The sequence below is a fragment of the Urocampus carinirostris genome, chromosome 13 (assembly GCF_059441175.1).
Source record: "Urocampus carinirostris isolate Australia breed hairy pipefish chromosome 13, RoL_Ucar_1.0, whole genome shotgun sequence".
NCBI lineage: Eukaryota > Metazoa > Chordata > Actinopteri > Syngnathiformes > Syngnathidae > Urocampus > Urocampus carinirostris.
In genome coordinates this window covers 21,752,249-21,768,106 of record NC_142361.1, presented here as the reverse complement: position 1 = coordinate 21,768,106, position 15,858 = coordinate 21,752,249, and the positions used below count along the sequence as shown (strand labels likewise).

The 15,858-nt window shown below is 37.8% G+C and overlaps 1 protein-coding gene across 2 annotated transcripts in view; it reads right to left on the bottom strand.

Moving 5' to 3' along the window:
* ide (insulin-degrading enzyme) overlaps positions 1–15,858 on the bottom strand; it is a 29,179-nt gene that overhangs the window by 2,281 nt on the left and 11,040 nt on the right. For both annotated transcript variants that reach the window (XM_088351669.1, XM_088351670.1), the window contains exons 16-24: positions 12,514–12,624; positions 10,561–10,681; positions 10,384–10,475; positions 9,314–9,425; positions 5,684–5,851; positions 2,949–3,221; positions 2,815–2,876; positions 906–978; positions 765–832 (exon numbers count right to left, since the gene is read on the bottom strand). In XM_088351669.1, coding sequence (XP_088207795.1) covers positions 765–832; positions 906–978; positions 2,815–2,876; positions 2,949–3,221; positions 5,684–5,851; positions 9,314–9,425; positions 10,384–10,475; positions 10,561–10,681; positions 12,514–12,624 — 1,080 coding nt within the window. The remainder of the gene's footprint in view (positions 1–764; positions 833–905; positions 979–2,814; positions 2,877–2,948; positions 3,222–5,683; positions 5,852–9,313; positions 9,426–10,383; positions 10,476–10,560; positions 10,682–12,513; positions 12,625–15,858) is intronic.

The window sequence follows — 15,858 nt, the reverse complement described above, 5'->3', positions numbered from 1 at the left end:
CGATCCCAAGACGAGCGCTCTACCTCCTGAGCTAATGCCATACCAAAAAAATATATTGATATGTTTCCTACATGTGTATGTACCATGTATACTAGCATTTTAGCTAATTTTAAAACTATAAAATGCAATACTGAAATCAGGGGGTTGGCTTATTTGCACATAAAACAAAACTAACACAGTAGCGCGTAAGACAGGCATAGCCGCCCAAAGGCCATGCCCTCATGCCCCCTCTTCGCCTGATCTCTTCTTCTTGTTCAGTCAATCAGCGCGGACCCAATTTTGGAGAGGGACCACATCTCATTTTATTGCGATTAAGTGTGTTTTATTGCCTTTTTTGACTATAATACTGGTTTCCCGGGAAAGTTGATGGTAAAGGAAGGAATAGTGAAAATCAGTAACAACCATCGAGTCAAAGAAGAAAATGATTGCAAAATACGAATATGGTATACGAGTGTCCGCCACTGAAATGCTGCTTAAAGGTACAGTAAATGGTTTAAAACTATTCATTTACGGATCTTTATTACCTTTAATCTTTTATCCACAGATTTAAATAATGATCAGTGTTTAGGTATGTTATATTAATATAGTGGGCACGTATTGTTTTAATGTTTTAGCAGGGGTATCAGGGGGTTTCAAAGTCATTAACCAAATACCATCAGTATTGATTCCCCACCACAGAGCAATTTCCCATTTAAGATCCCCCATTTAAGATCAGATGTATGTTGTGTCCTGGTGGGTTTACTGTAATGGAATTGTGTACTCACCTGAGGCAAGGAGGGCGCAGGGGCCAAATTGACATCATTCTGAGCAGGAAATTCTCCAACCACGGGACCTGAAAGAAACACTTGAGGTGAAACTGCATCGTGTCCTTTCAAGTAACCAACCATGGGATTCCAAATACTCACATGTATCCATCTCTCTGGACAGCACGTGCACGGACATCTTGTGTCTTTTGGGGGCATTCAGCGTCAGGCGATCCTGTGTGGGAGAAGGGACAATAGGCAAGGGATGAGTTTGACTTTATGTAAAAAAAAAGATATATATATAATTTGTAATATGTTTTCAATATTTTACAAGTGAATAATTGAAAAAAGTGAGAAAGAAATGTAGACATTTTTAGTTAATGGTGAAACATTTCTAAAACACCTGATAAAAACTGCTCAATAACAATAATGATAAAGCCAGCTTTTGAAAGTTCAGAGGAGCAGGGACTTTAGCACCGGCTAGTGTCTGTCTTTTCAGACAATGCTATACAAGTCATGTTTATTTGTATAGCCCTTAATCGAAACGTTTCAAAGGGCTGCACAGACCGCTATTACAACTTCCCCTGATCTGGAACATGTAGATTTTTTCATCGTTTCATACACATTTGTAGACTTTATGTGCAAAATATTTTTGATATATACACTTTCCAAGAAGGCACCTTTTTGAAAGGTGAAAGGAGAGGGGACTTTAGAACCACCCAGCATCTACATCTTTAGACAATGCTGTACAAGATTACCTTTGTTATTATTCTGGTCGCATTTCATGTAGAATAAAAACACTTGAAAGATGCAATTAACGGGCAAAACGGCAACTAATTCACTATCAATTAATATTTCACATACCTTTTGATTTTGACTTTCTTAAAATCGGTAGAAATTTAGCTTAACATTTATGATTTAAAAATAAAAATGTCTTCGATAAGAGAGGATCATCTGTGTTGGATAGAAATAACATTTAGCTGACATGCAAATAAAACCTCAGGAATCACAATTTGACAAATGAATTGTTTCCCCCTAAATCAATATAATGTTCAAAACAAATGTGTTAACCCATCCAAAGTGTGAACTTCAATATCACTAAAAGTTTGGGAAGTTTACAATTTGGAGTCAAGTCAAGTCATTTTAATTTGTATAGCCCTTAATCACAAAGAGTCTCAAAGGGCTGCACAGACCACAGATTATTGCAAACCACAGACTATCATTACACCATCCCCTGATCTAAAACCTACATGAGGGCAAGGAAAAACTCAAAAACCTCAACATGTGGAAAATGAAGAAACCTTGAGAAGGGACCGCACATGAGGTTGCAATGGATGTTGCAATAACATAATACATAGATATTGTCAACATAAGATATAGGTTATTCATATGCTATAGAGGTGTGTTTTAAGCATAGATATAAACAGTTCCACTGAGGTTTCAGATCGAATCTCAGGGAGAAGAGCACTCCGCAGCACCGTGGCCCGAATGGAGAACGCTGGCTGGCTTCTACTTTTTTCGGGCCAAACTAATAACTAAATAATAAATGCAGTTTTTTTTTTACATTTTTATCTTGAAGAAGAAGTTGTTTTAAAAAAATAATTTAGTACAGGGTTAGCAAAGGGAGCATATTTATTTTAGCCAATTAATCCCTTGATTGACTAACATATTAATTTTAAAATAATCATTTTTGAGGCCCTAAAATAACTTCTTAAAATTACACTGCATAAAAAATGTCCACTAGAAACTGCTGTTGTGCAACCGAAAACAAGTGCTACAAAGTACAAAGAAGAATAAAAACTACGGAGTGAAATAATACATTATTTTCTTCTCCTTTTTTGCCCAGCTAATCACAAGGTTTGCGTTTTTTGAATAATACAAAATGTCCATTTAAAAGAGGATGGCTCTATGAAGCTCTTACAGATAACCATGATTGAATATCACTAGAAATAAAAGTTTGAGAAATTCACTGAAACAATTTGAAATATTTGACATTTAAAAGCAATGACTATCTCAGCACATGCCAAATCCAGATTGAGTGTATCCAACAATCAAAAGTTGATCAACTTACGCGATAGAATTGCATAATGTTGTCTTTCGTTAATGTCTTCAAGTGCGCCACCTCGATATTATCTGCAGCAGACACAGAGTGTCATTGAAGCGGGTTATCGAAAGCCCTGCGATCCATGCACGACACTCGCTCACCTCGATCGAAATGATACTGCTGCGAAATGATCTCGCCCCAGTACTTGGCGCACTCTGCGGATAACTTTTTAGGCTTGTCCAAGCGGCGGATGGCCAAGGCTTGGATGTGTTTCTGGAAGGCTTCCTCGCTCATCTCCTCTACCGCCTTCTCAGTGGTGCGCAGGAAGGCCTCAATGCGGCTCTCCAAATAGTGTGGCGCCTTTTCCGACTGGATGATGAAGCGGAGTCCTTGGACTCCGTTGGCTCGCCTTGGTCCGCTGAACACGATGTAACCTTTGGGTAGCGTAGGAGACAATTTTTAGAACTCATCGCATTCTGGGAACCGAGGTTAATAAGAATACAAGAGTCTGGATAAGCAAAAATGTTGTAATATCACAGTACAAAAATCCCAGTTCTTACAGTTTTGTTTTTTTATATGTGTATTCCACGACCGCCAACAATGAGCAGCTCTTCTTGCTCAATCTTTGTTTTTCAGTTAGGCACAGAGTAAAATAAAACAATTTAAAGTTAATACTGATGCCAGGCATGATATTAATTAGCAAAGAAATAAAGCAAATTCATTTTATTAATAAAACAAGAAAAATAATCGTTAAAAAGATAAAAATTGTGAAATTGGAGTATCCACTTTAATAGTTTGAAGTAAAAGCTTTTATTTATCACTTGTGCTATTGACAAAAATGGCAGAATGCTATATTGGGTAGTAAACAAAAAGTTTACAAAAGAACATTGTAATTGTGACACTGTCCCACCTACAAATTTTTTCTTGCAGAAGCTACATGATTTAATATTAGTTGTAGTTTTCTGAACAATTTTGAGAGGGTGCATTTTATGGTCAATCAAATATTTGTTTGTGAGGTTGGTCTCATTATTTGAAAAAAAAAAAAAAGTAAAAAAAAAAAAAGAAAAAAAAATAATAATAATAATAATAATAATGGAGAAAAATATCAAATCAGGACAATTAAGCAAATATTTGACAATTTTCCTTTTATGTTTACTAAAGGAAGACATTTTTTTTTACAATTAACCAGAAACATTCGGACATTTTTATCTTGTGTTTTAATAATTAGGTAAAAGTTGACATTTTAGGAAATATATCTACTTTCTGGACGGGGTTTTATTTAGCAAGATTCGACGGCTTTTCTTGAAATGCAGCATTTACTTTAGCAAAGTTTGCCTGACATGAGGCATTCATGCAAATACACTAGAATATACAGTTAGCAGCCGTGTCCACAATGCCAGCCAAAACACATTTATTTAATTAATCAGAAAATGTCTCAAAGGACTACACAAGACTCCACGATGACACCATCACCTGATCTGAAACCAGCAAGCGGGCAAGGAAGAAAAACTCAAAAACCTCAGCATGGGGAAAATAAGAACCCTGTAATGGGGCCAGACAACAGGGGAACCACCTCCTGGGATAGCCAGGCTGCAATAAAATGTTGCATTTGGTAACAATACACAAAAGTCAACATCAATAATAAAATAAACGTAGGAAAGGTGTAAAATTGTTCAAGAAGTCCAGCATTATGTTCAGTAGTTAAGTTCCATAAAACCGTCATTGATTGCTGAATTACTTACCATTAACTTCTATGTTGATATTAAAAACTTCAGCGACACTAGGTACCGAGGGGAGTCTATTTGTTAATGCAGCTAGCTCAGACATGACCAAAGTACGTGATCAAATTTTTACTGGCCCGTGGCCTCTGTCATAAAAATAACAAGTGGCCAGGCTGTAATGATGACCAAGTGTAAAATAAAATTGTACCAAAAAATAAAATCACCATTTCACCGGATGATGGCAGTATCCCTTTGGCCACCTTGCCCTTAAATTTCTGTGACTCTTAACCCACCCCATTTCCAACATGGGAATTAAAAAAAATGGTGACTGTGAGGGCCGCCGCTTCCATGACAAGTGGAAACTGGATTATTTTTTTCACCTAAATCTGAAACAACTGAGTCTGCCTAATTTTCCCAGAGACTGTGGCCATTTTTAAAGAATATAATATCAAGAGGCACTGCCAGACAAAACTAGCTGACTACAAAAAGCTCACTGGAGACAAACTCTGTGAAGAGGTGAAGCAACTGGAAGAGGTTTTAACATTAAAGCAGAATTTTTTTCACGAGAACCTTCAAGCCAAATGAAAATGCTACAAAGGCGAGCTATGAGGTTGCAACACTGATCAGCAAGCACTGCAAACCCTTCGCTGAGGGTGAATTTATTAAAGACTGTTTAAAAAATGCCAAGCTGAATAGTTAGACGTCTTCCATTTTAGGCTTACAAAATCTGTCTCATTTTCCGAAAAGTTTGGACACCCCTGACCTCGCTGCTAAGCTCGTGTAAATATAGACTAAATCTAAGCCATGGACTGCTAGAACAGAATTAACATTAAGTATTTTGAGATCATGATCTCGTTTCACGATCTTATTTTGAACTATCACCCAAACTTAATCTATATTCTCGTACAAAAAGCCTGATTCAAATTGAATGTATTCCTTGACATAAGATTATAATGAATATTTATAGCAAAACAAGACAATAACATATTCCTATAATTGCTGGTCCTGACTGTAAAAACTACCACTAGAAGGTAGTTCGAAATAAGGCGGGTACAGGCACCATTACTGAAATCTGGTATCGATAGTCACCCATCTCAAGTTTCGCCGATAAATATTGGAAAAGGTGAGGACTTAAAGGTTAAAGATTCGTATTGGTATCGTTCTGAAAAATTCACCTAGCTGCTCTTTAGTCCTGAGCGTGTTGAAGCACGGCTCTGAGATAATCTGACAGAATAGCTCCAAAAGCATGTTCTCGTGAGTGCTCATCATGTCCGTCTGGTAGTAGATCTCGATGCCGCAGTTGTTGTGCACCTCGTTCCTCTGCTGATAAACGTACCAGCCACCTGCAGGTAACACAAAAAAGTTTGAATTATTTTTTCCCTTTATGTACAGCCACAACTTTAATTTGCCTTGCATTTACTCCAGTTTCATAACCTGTGCTCTCACAAAGCTTTTAATCTGACAGGAACGTATACTCAGGTTTATGCATGATGACATTCTGAGTAACCTGGCTTCTTTTAAACTCAAACTTCGTTCGCGTGGGGAGAATTTGATAGAACTTACTGCCATGGGATCCGGTTTCAATTAGTTATTCTGTTGAAATTTAAGTGAGGTGAAAGAAAGGTTGTGAAGAGTCAACTGAGTTGCATATTGTGATTGTATCACGCTCTTATTGCCTGGACAGAGATAAAAGGACTAAGCCTCCGTTTTGCTTAAGGGCACATCCATAATCCAAGTTTACAAAAAAGTCATTGCAGTAAGTCCCAAGTCTTAACAATATTTGGTGTGTATACTAACACATCATACAACTGCTTTCAGGAATGAAGAATTTTAAGGGAGTTTCACTATAATGATTTGCCTATAATTATATTATACAGGGAGTGCAGAATTATTAGGCAAGTTGTATTTTTGAGGATTAATTTTATTATTGAACAACAACCATGTTCTTAATGAACCCAAAAGTCTCATTAATATCAAAGCTGAATATTTTGGAAGTTGGAGTGGGGCTTTTTTAGTTTTAGCTATTTTAGGAGGATATCTGTGTGTGCAGGTGACTATTACTGTGCATAATTATTAGGCAACTTAACAAAAAACAAATGTATACCCATTTCAATTATTTATTTTCATCAGGGAAACCAATATAACAGCTCAACATTCACAAATATACATTTCTGACATTCAAAAACAAAACAAAAACAAATCAGTGACCAATATAGCCACCTTTCTTTGCAAGGACACTCAAAAGCCTGCCATCCATGGATTCTGTCAGTGCTTTGATCTGTTCACGATCAACATTGCGTGCAGCAGCAACCACAGCCTCCCAGACACTGTTCAGAGAGGTGTACTGTTTTCCCTCCTTGTAAATCTCACATTTGATGAGGGACCACAGGTTCTCTATGGGGTTCAGATCAGGTGAACAAGGAGGCCATGTCATTAGGGGCGGCAGTAGCTCAGGAGGTAGAGCGATCGTTTTAGGATTAAGGGATCCCAGTTCGAATCCCGGCTTGTCCGTGTTACATGCCGAAGTGTCCTTGGGTAAGACACTGAACCCCCAATACCCCCAATAAGCAGGTTAGCGCCTTACATGGCTGCAGAGATCACGGCCGCTATTGGGAAATGTGAAGCACAATGTAAAGCGCTTTGGGAAGTCATTGACTTGAAAAGCGCTATATAAATGCAGATCATTTCATTTTCATTTCATTAGTTTTTCTTCTTTTAGACCCTTTCTTGCCAGCCACGCTGTGGAGTACTTGGATGCGTGTGATGGAGCGTTGTCCTGCATGAAAATCATGTTTTTCTTGAAGGATGCGGACTTCTTCCTGTACCACTGCTTGAAGAAGGTGTCTTCCAGAAACTGGCAGTAGGACTGGGAGTTGAGCTTGAGTCCATCCTCAACCCGAAAAGGCCCCACAAGCTCATCTTTGATGATACCAGCCCATACCAGTACCCCACCTCCACCTTGCTGGCGTCTGAGGCGGACTGGAGCTCTCTGCCCTTTACCGATCCAGCCACGGGCCCATCCATCTGGCCCATCAAGACTCACTCTCATTTCATCAGTCCATAAAACCTTAGAAAAATCCGTCTTGAGATTTTTCTTGGCCCAGTCTTGACGTTTCAGCTTGTGTGTCTTGTTCAGTGGTGGTCGTTTTTCAGCCTTTCTTACCTTGGCCATGTCTCTGAGTATTGCACACCTTGTGCTTTTGGGCACTCCAGTGATGTTGCAGCTCTGAAATATGGCAAAACTGGTGGCAAGTGGCATCTTGGCAGCTGTACGCTTGACTTTTCTCAGTTCACGGGCAGTTATTTTGCACCTTGGTTTTTCTACACGCTTCTTGCGACCCTGTTGACTATTTTGAATGTAACGCTTGATTGTTCGATGATCACGCTTCAGAAGCTTGGCAATTTTAAGAGTGCTGCATCCCTCTGCAAGATATCTCACTATTTTTGACTTTTCAGAGCCTGTCAAGTCCCTCTTCTGACCCATTTTGCCAAAGGAAAGGAAGTTGCCTAATAATTATGCACACCTGATATAGGGTGTTGATGTCATTAGACCACACCCCTTCTCATTACAGAGATGCACATCACCTGATATGCTTAATTGGTAGTAGGCTTTTTAGCCTATACAGCTTGGAGTAAGACAACATGCATAAAGAGGATGATGTGGTCAAAATACTCATTTGCCTAATAATTCTGCACTCCCTGTACTCCAATTCCTCAGTTGTTGTGGTTAATGGAGACGAGAACCCCTCTGCAATATGTAAAAATCCATGATGTGGACCCTCTATTTTTAGCATGAGCTCTTACATCCCCATTAGTCAACCAGGGATAATGGATCGTGGCTGCACTAGGGTGGCTTATTTTAGGCGGAAAGGACGGAGAAAATGAGCTGTCATGTATGACATAAATTTGCTCTCTTGGCACAAGATCCCAGAAATAGTCAACTGTGCAAGTCACGTGTGTGCTGTTCATTTTAGTTAGAAAAGGACAGGGAAAGAGAGCCCCAGGCTTGACACAAAATTGGTCTCTCAGCCCCCGCCCTCAGCAATAATAAATGGTGGATAATGGATCGAGGCCCAAACAGTGCAGTTTATTTTATGCAGCCCTCAGAGGCACGCTTCAGCTTCCAAAACCATAAAGAAAGCATTCTTACACCCCCTGCTTCCAGCAATGGTCGACAGGGGAATTAATGAATTGTGGCCACAACATTGCATTTCGTTTTAAGTGGGCTGGAAGACCATGCAGTCCTATAAAAGTGCCCTCTGTTGGTTACCGCTTGCAGCAATATGGGATTGGGGGATAACGAAGCTGCACGAGTGCAGTTCATTTGACGTGAAAAATCAGAAACAGTGCCATGAAGCCCAACAAAAATGCGCTTTGCCGGTCCCCGCTCGCATCAATATGCAATCAGGAATAATGTATAGCGGAATGTTTCTTATCTCACAAGACAATGAGTCCGTGAAGTACGAAGCAGTGAGGGATTACAGTATTAACTTGTTTTTATTTTTTCCACGTTTTTTACAAAGCACGTTTGCATTTCAATTCTGTGCTCCTGCCACCTGGATGCAAGCCCGGAAAGCTCCCTCCATTCCACAATGAGACACAGGATGTCCCCTACTGGCTCCATACAAGCTTTAGCTTTCCATCACAGGTGACTTCCTGTGTGCGAGCCTTCATTTTTAGCTCAGTGACGTAAATTTGCACTCGGTGACCACAAACGTCCAATTGAATTGCAGTGCTTGGCAACGTCCGTTTGAGTCACTGGTGACGTGTGGATGCACCGGTGTGCGAAGGCGCACTGGACTTACCGTCTGGGACTTGCACTTCTCTGTAGCGGATCAGTTGGCTCGGTAGGAGGGGCTTTGTACGTGCATGCTCTATGAGAGTGTCCTCCACCATTTGGATCATGCCGAGGACAGACTAAAACAGATGTGGAAGAACATTTCATCGTCAAGTCATGTTTATTTGCACAGAACTTTATCACAAAAAGTCTAAAAAGGGATGCACAGACCCGCAATACACCATCCCCCGATCTAAAACATACATGAGGGCAAGGAACCCATAACCCAAAAACCCTTGAATGAGGAAAATGAAGAAACCTTGAGAAGGGGTAATCCCCCTTCCAGTTAGGCTGAGCAAAAAGATCTACCATCAGCTCAAAAGGAAAGTCTTGGTAATTTAAAGTACAATAGACATTATTTTCCTATTAAAACAAGTTAAAATGTATTTCATTAGGAAGAAAAACAGTCAAAATAAAATATTTTTGGCCAATGGTGTAAAATTATTTTTATTTTTTTCTTGTTTAACAATAAAAATACCTAAAATAAGCAAAATCACAGAACGTTTTGCTCTTTTTAGGAAAGCATCTTGTAACATTAGTAGAAAAAAATAATCTTAAAATGCAAGTTGTCATCAAGATCTTGGCTAATTTAAGGATGCTTTTTCTCATTTTATGACAAAAACATCTTTGAAATATATTAACAAAAATGATGCTAATGGGGTTGAAAAAAGGTTTCTTTCAAAGGTACCAACCTAAAGTATACATCACTTGCACTTATAACTGAAGTAGACTTTAATTTAACTGTTTTAAATATTTTTTTGTAATTATTTGACTTATTTCAGGAAAAACATTTGAACTTAATGAAAAAAAAACAATTCAGGGCCAATATACAAAAAGTTTTTTATTATATTTATTTTTTTGTAGTGTTGACTTCAATGAAAGGGCTTTTGAATCATATTGAGTTTTAGTTAAAAAGCAAAAATTATAGAATTCAGCTTGGCTCAGAATTTTCCTTTTTTGCATCAGAATTTACATTCAGCCAACCCATCATTGTTGGCTTGGAAGAGTGCTATTTGAACACATTTTTGCAAAACTAACCTCTTTCCTGATGTTGCCATGAAGAAATGCTTCTATATGTAACCGTGACAACAGCTGAGGTATGAATGCCTTGAGTCGTGTGAGAGTTACATCTGGAATACATTTCACAGCTAACATTAAAAGAGCAGCACTTTGTTGCAAGAAACATACCTTCCAGAATTACAATTTCAATCTCACCCTCGAGAGCATCTCTGAGCTCTTCTTTGGTCCAGGCTACCTCTGTCATGAGTAAACGGAGATAGTACATAGCGTGCTGGTGTGGTTGCTCTGCTCTGAAGTTATTCAAAGACCTCATGTACTGCAGAAAAAGGAGTAAAAATCTTAACTTTGGCTGAGCAACTATGGTAGCGTAAAATCTAACATGCAGGCATGACAATGGGGAAGGAGTTATAAAGGTGAGAAGGGTGTAGAGGATATATTTTTTGTTGATGGTACAACCTGACAAAATATTGAGGTGTGTCGACCCACACTGTGTTTCAGAGATCTGGAGGAGGCACCACACACACATATAACCCTAGCTTGGGGGTATTACACGAAACCAGGATAAGGGATTAATGCACAGTATGTTAATTATCTTGGCTGAATAAGCCCTCATGTCAGTTGCATGAAACCAAGTTAAATTTCTCTGAGCTCAGTTACTACATTTATGTATTCTCAAAAGCTAACCTGCTCCAGACCAGGCTAATAACTTGGCTAAGATTACCCCCAGCAATACATCTGGCACTGCTACTGTCAATCTTGTGAAGAATGGGCTATATAATGTTTACATGGACTTTCTTTATATGGTGCATTATATTTATTATCATGCATAAAAAATGCATAAACCTCTGTTGACTGTATGATCGCAACAGTCATTTTATCACCATTCATGTAGAAAATGTATGGATTTCAGGCCATGTGTTTTTTTGCTATGCCAATTATAAGAATACAGTGGAACCTCGGATTTCAAACGCCTCTCAGTTCGAACAAATCGGTTCTCGACCAAAACTTTCGAGAATTTCTTGCTTCGCTTTTCATTCAAAAAATCGGAGTTCGAACGCCGGTACGCTAGGGGCGATGCTGAGCGGCGTACGGGTGTAGATTGCACCCACCCCTCGTGAAGAACTGTTGTCACGTGAGCGCGCACTCCTTTTTGCTTTCGTCATTAATATCGGCGAAAGGAGTGTTTGAACCCCTAATTATGCCTCGGAAGAAGGTCGGTGCAAGCAGCAAAGTTGCTACAGTTGAAAAAAGAAGAGTAGTGCGTACAACTATTGCATTTAAAAAAGAAATAATAGCAAAATATGAAGAAGATGTGCGAGTTTCCCTTCTTTCGAGGGAATAGAGCATGGCTTCTGCAGACCACCACAAAGGTAAGAAATCCTATTCATAAATATTTTCTTTATCCTTTAACCGCTCACCACTTGTTGTGGAGACCCGGGTGCTAAATGACGTGTAAACGACCTGTTTTTTTTCATTTTTACACGTTCGTGTTAGCGTAATCTTTCGTACGGAAGATTACGCTAACGCGAACGTACGATTAGCCTGGGTTAACTTCATGTTTACGTTTGTGGTAAACATTAAGGGTGTTGGAACGGATTAAAACAATTTTACATTACTTTTAATGGGAAAAAACGATTTCGGTGATTGAACAAATCAGTTTTCGAACAGGGTTCTGGAACGGATTATGGTCCAGAACAGAGGTTCCACTGTACTTGTCACATGGCCAACAGAGCTTTGATGAATATGCATGTTATGGCTGTTTTTGAGATTCTCAAGTGAAGAAAAAACTTGCAAAGATGGTTTCAAAGAAGTCTTTGACAAGTGTAACAGAAGTGTATAGGTGTGGTTACCATTAATCTGTTCCTTTGTCAAAAAGAGAAAATAAAAATAAAACAAACAAAAAATAATCATAAAAAAAAACAGGCAACTACTCCTGGGCCGTAAAACGTCACTGATTTTAGTTCAAATGCACAGCTTCACACACCCAGTTCACACTCAGTAAAATCTCAAAAAGCACTCCTCTTTCCCCCTGAAAGTTTCTCCTCGGATCTACACAGTTCACGTAGGTCACCCTTTTTGACCCCAAAACGGCGAATTCTGCCATAAGGCGAGACATTTTCAGGACTGCACATGGCAGGCTGTAATTACCGCTTCCTTGATGATGTCAAAACGCTTCTCATCAATTTCAAACGTGGCCATCTTCTCAATGATCTTCTTTAAAAGAATATGCTGCTTGTCGTTGTATCCTGTAACAGAGAGCTGGAACATAGAGCAGATGGGTTAATACATCTTCAGATTTTAGCCCGATTAATTTATGAATTTGATGGTTATCTCTTGGATTATAATGGACTAATAGATTTTATACAACCGGCCAGGAAGGGAACAAACACACCAAGTGCTGCACACGGTTTTTAAGATCCACCTAAATTAAAATTTGGGTCAAAACTGAGAACGTAAAACATTTGTCTGAAAAAAAGGAAAGTAAATATTGTTGCCTGTCCACGCAGAAGCTACTCTAGATACATCTTTTGAGCAAAATCTTGCCTGACATACAAGAGTAAATCCAAGTTACAAGAGTTTCCAGACAGCACTAGAGACCACTCGATACAGTAATACTGGTCATTCATTATGCAGCTTTTTATTAAAACAGCTCTTTGAAACCTTTCTGTAACATTTTGAAGAGGATAAAGAGAAAAATCTCTTAGGACAAGTTATTTTTCTAAAGCACTTTAAAATGTGAAAGTGTTGCGAGTCCAGCTAAAGGGGAAAAAGAAAGTGATGTCCAAACTTAAAAAGTAAAAAGGCAAAAATAAATTAATTTAAAAATAGTGCTATAAAAATGTGTGTCCAAATACACCTTTGCATCCAAAGACTTCCTATGTAAAAATGCTCATCGTAAATGTGTATTTTATTTTGCTAAAATCATCTAATATATCTTATTACAGGACTGTATTTTTTTGTTCAATTACTCTTTGAATGTGTTTTTCGTGATCCGCAATGTGTTTCATAGCTATTTAGGGTTCATTTGGATGCTTTTAGGATGCTGGGAACATATTGATCAGTTTCCTTTTACGTCTTATGAGGAAAATGTGCTCAAGATACGAGAAATTCAGACTCGATGCGGGAATGAATCAATCTCGTGTGTTGAGGGGCAGGTGTACTTAATTTACATTGACTTACTAAATAAGGTACAATATAAAATGATAGATAACCAACTGATGGTAACTGATACTAGATGCTACATTTAAGAGATTTATTTATCAAATACCCATAAAACACCCAAAAAGGCATTTAAGTACTTAGGAATCCTGTCAAACCACTAAGTGAAACAGAGGTACAACTAACTGTTGAATTTTGGGATGTAAAATTCAAATAACTAAGCAAGTTCATGTAAAACCAGTCAAGTGGCTGATTATAATGAAATATAACGTGTAGCTGCTACACAGCACAATCTTGCCTCTTTTAAATTATATTGGTTTGGGGTATTTCAAACTTTAATGGACAAAGCAGTGAATAGTGACAAGAAAACAGGAGTAGGATAGAATTGATGATGATGGTGCAGTCTAATGCAACAGACAAAAGTAAGAAAATAGTACACCAAACTTTTGCACACTACTTAAAGTCAACTACAATATTTCTGGGACTGAATATCACACAGAAGGTATGTTTTTGCAAAATAAAACTGTAAATTGATGCTTTGTGTAAACAGCGCTTGAGAGGATAATGTGAGGCCACTGCCTAAATATGAAACTTTTTTTAGTGCAGCCCACCTAAATGATGGAAGAATTTACAACTGATTGATTAATTTTCATATTATTTTAGTTATGTAGAATATTTTTAAGAAGATATTAGAGAACTGTGGAACGTTCCTATCAAAGCTTTTCCTGTGGAAAACTTGATTTCATTCCTCGGCCGATCCAATCTCGGACGGCTCACAAGTAAATGGGTTTGAGATCCCGGATTAAACATTAACCAAAGTATGACTGGTGGCTACTTAAAGGTGGGTGCAAAGGGCAAAGCATCCTCGCTTCTTCTTGTGTACAAAACATAAATAAGCCGCCGCTCCATCCACATATTTCTTCCCCCCCAAATGAAAGGCAGCTTTGCACAGCTCACCTCACTTTAGGCTGAATGTCAACACAACATTCTTATTTCAGAAGATTTGTTTCATCTTTTTTCTTTTAGTTGAAACTGCACCCTTTTAGGCTAAAATAATTTCAATGTTGAAAATTTAGTGCACCCCTACGGTTTGAGGAACGTATTTTCCCCCCAAAGCAAATGCACACTGAATACAAGTCCTATCTTTAAAGCCACTACACTGCAGTGTTGACTACATTCCTCATGATTCAGCAAACAACCAATTCCCAGGACATCACACACCGTCCCTTAAGTGACATTTGGTAAAAGTAATTTGTTCTAATCTCATTAACCTTGACAAATGGCTCGCTTGCCACCCTTATAGTCCTGACTCCAACCAATTACAAACAGCCCGCAGATGCTCTTAAGTTATTCCCCTCAGAAGAGACCACCATCCTTTTCAAAGAGTTATTGGTGATGATCACACCAATGACCGAAAGATTAGTAGAAGAGTAAAAACTATAAAAAAAAAAAAATATTAGTGATGGAGAGGGAAAGGTTGTATGAGTCGGGCAAAAATATTTGATTCAGTTATGAAAATAATCCCCTCAAAATGTTAGGAAAAAATAAATCTCGTTTTGGTTATTTTTTATTATAATTAAGTGACAGTCAATATGTTTTCCAAAAGGTTTGACTTTATGCACAAAGCAAAAAAACAAGTAATTTTCAAATGAATTTCCTTATTTAAATTCTTGTTCTAATGCTACCATATTTTAAACTTGATTAAAACAGCCTGTTTTGGAAATTGTATTTATTATTTTTAATAAAATACAAAATTGTTTTAAAGAAAAATGAAACAACAACAACAGTAATAATAATCAAATTGGCCAACTCGTCAAAATTAAGAATCGTGGGCAATTTTGCTCCTTTTGAGTATTATATTTGATTATTTCAACCCAATAATAGTTCCTAAAAGGAACACATGTCCCCACTGTATAAGGCAAGTGTCATTACATTTCAGTTTTCAATTGTCATTGATGTCATTTTTGTAAAAGTGAGCAAAATTGTCTTCCATTTGCTAAATCCTGATATTTTTCTCATATCATTCATCTTATTTAATTCATTTTATCGCAAAAATAGTTCCTAAAAGGCACACATTTATCCACCATATAGGCAACAGTGTCTTTTAAATATTATTTTTCAATTGTTGTTTGTCATTTTTGTAATATTGAGCAAAATGATCTTCCATCTGCCATATCGAGGTATTTTTCTCATTTTAATTAACTTTTTAATAATTTTTACTAGAAAGTGTTTTTAAATTTTGACAAGAAAAATTAGGTAAATAATAAAAATTTGCAAAATTGTTTATGTTACGGCATTTAATTCTGCTCCTTATTATTTTTTTTCTTATTTGAC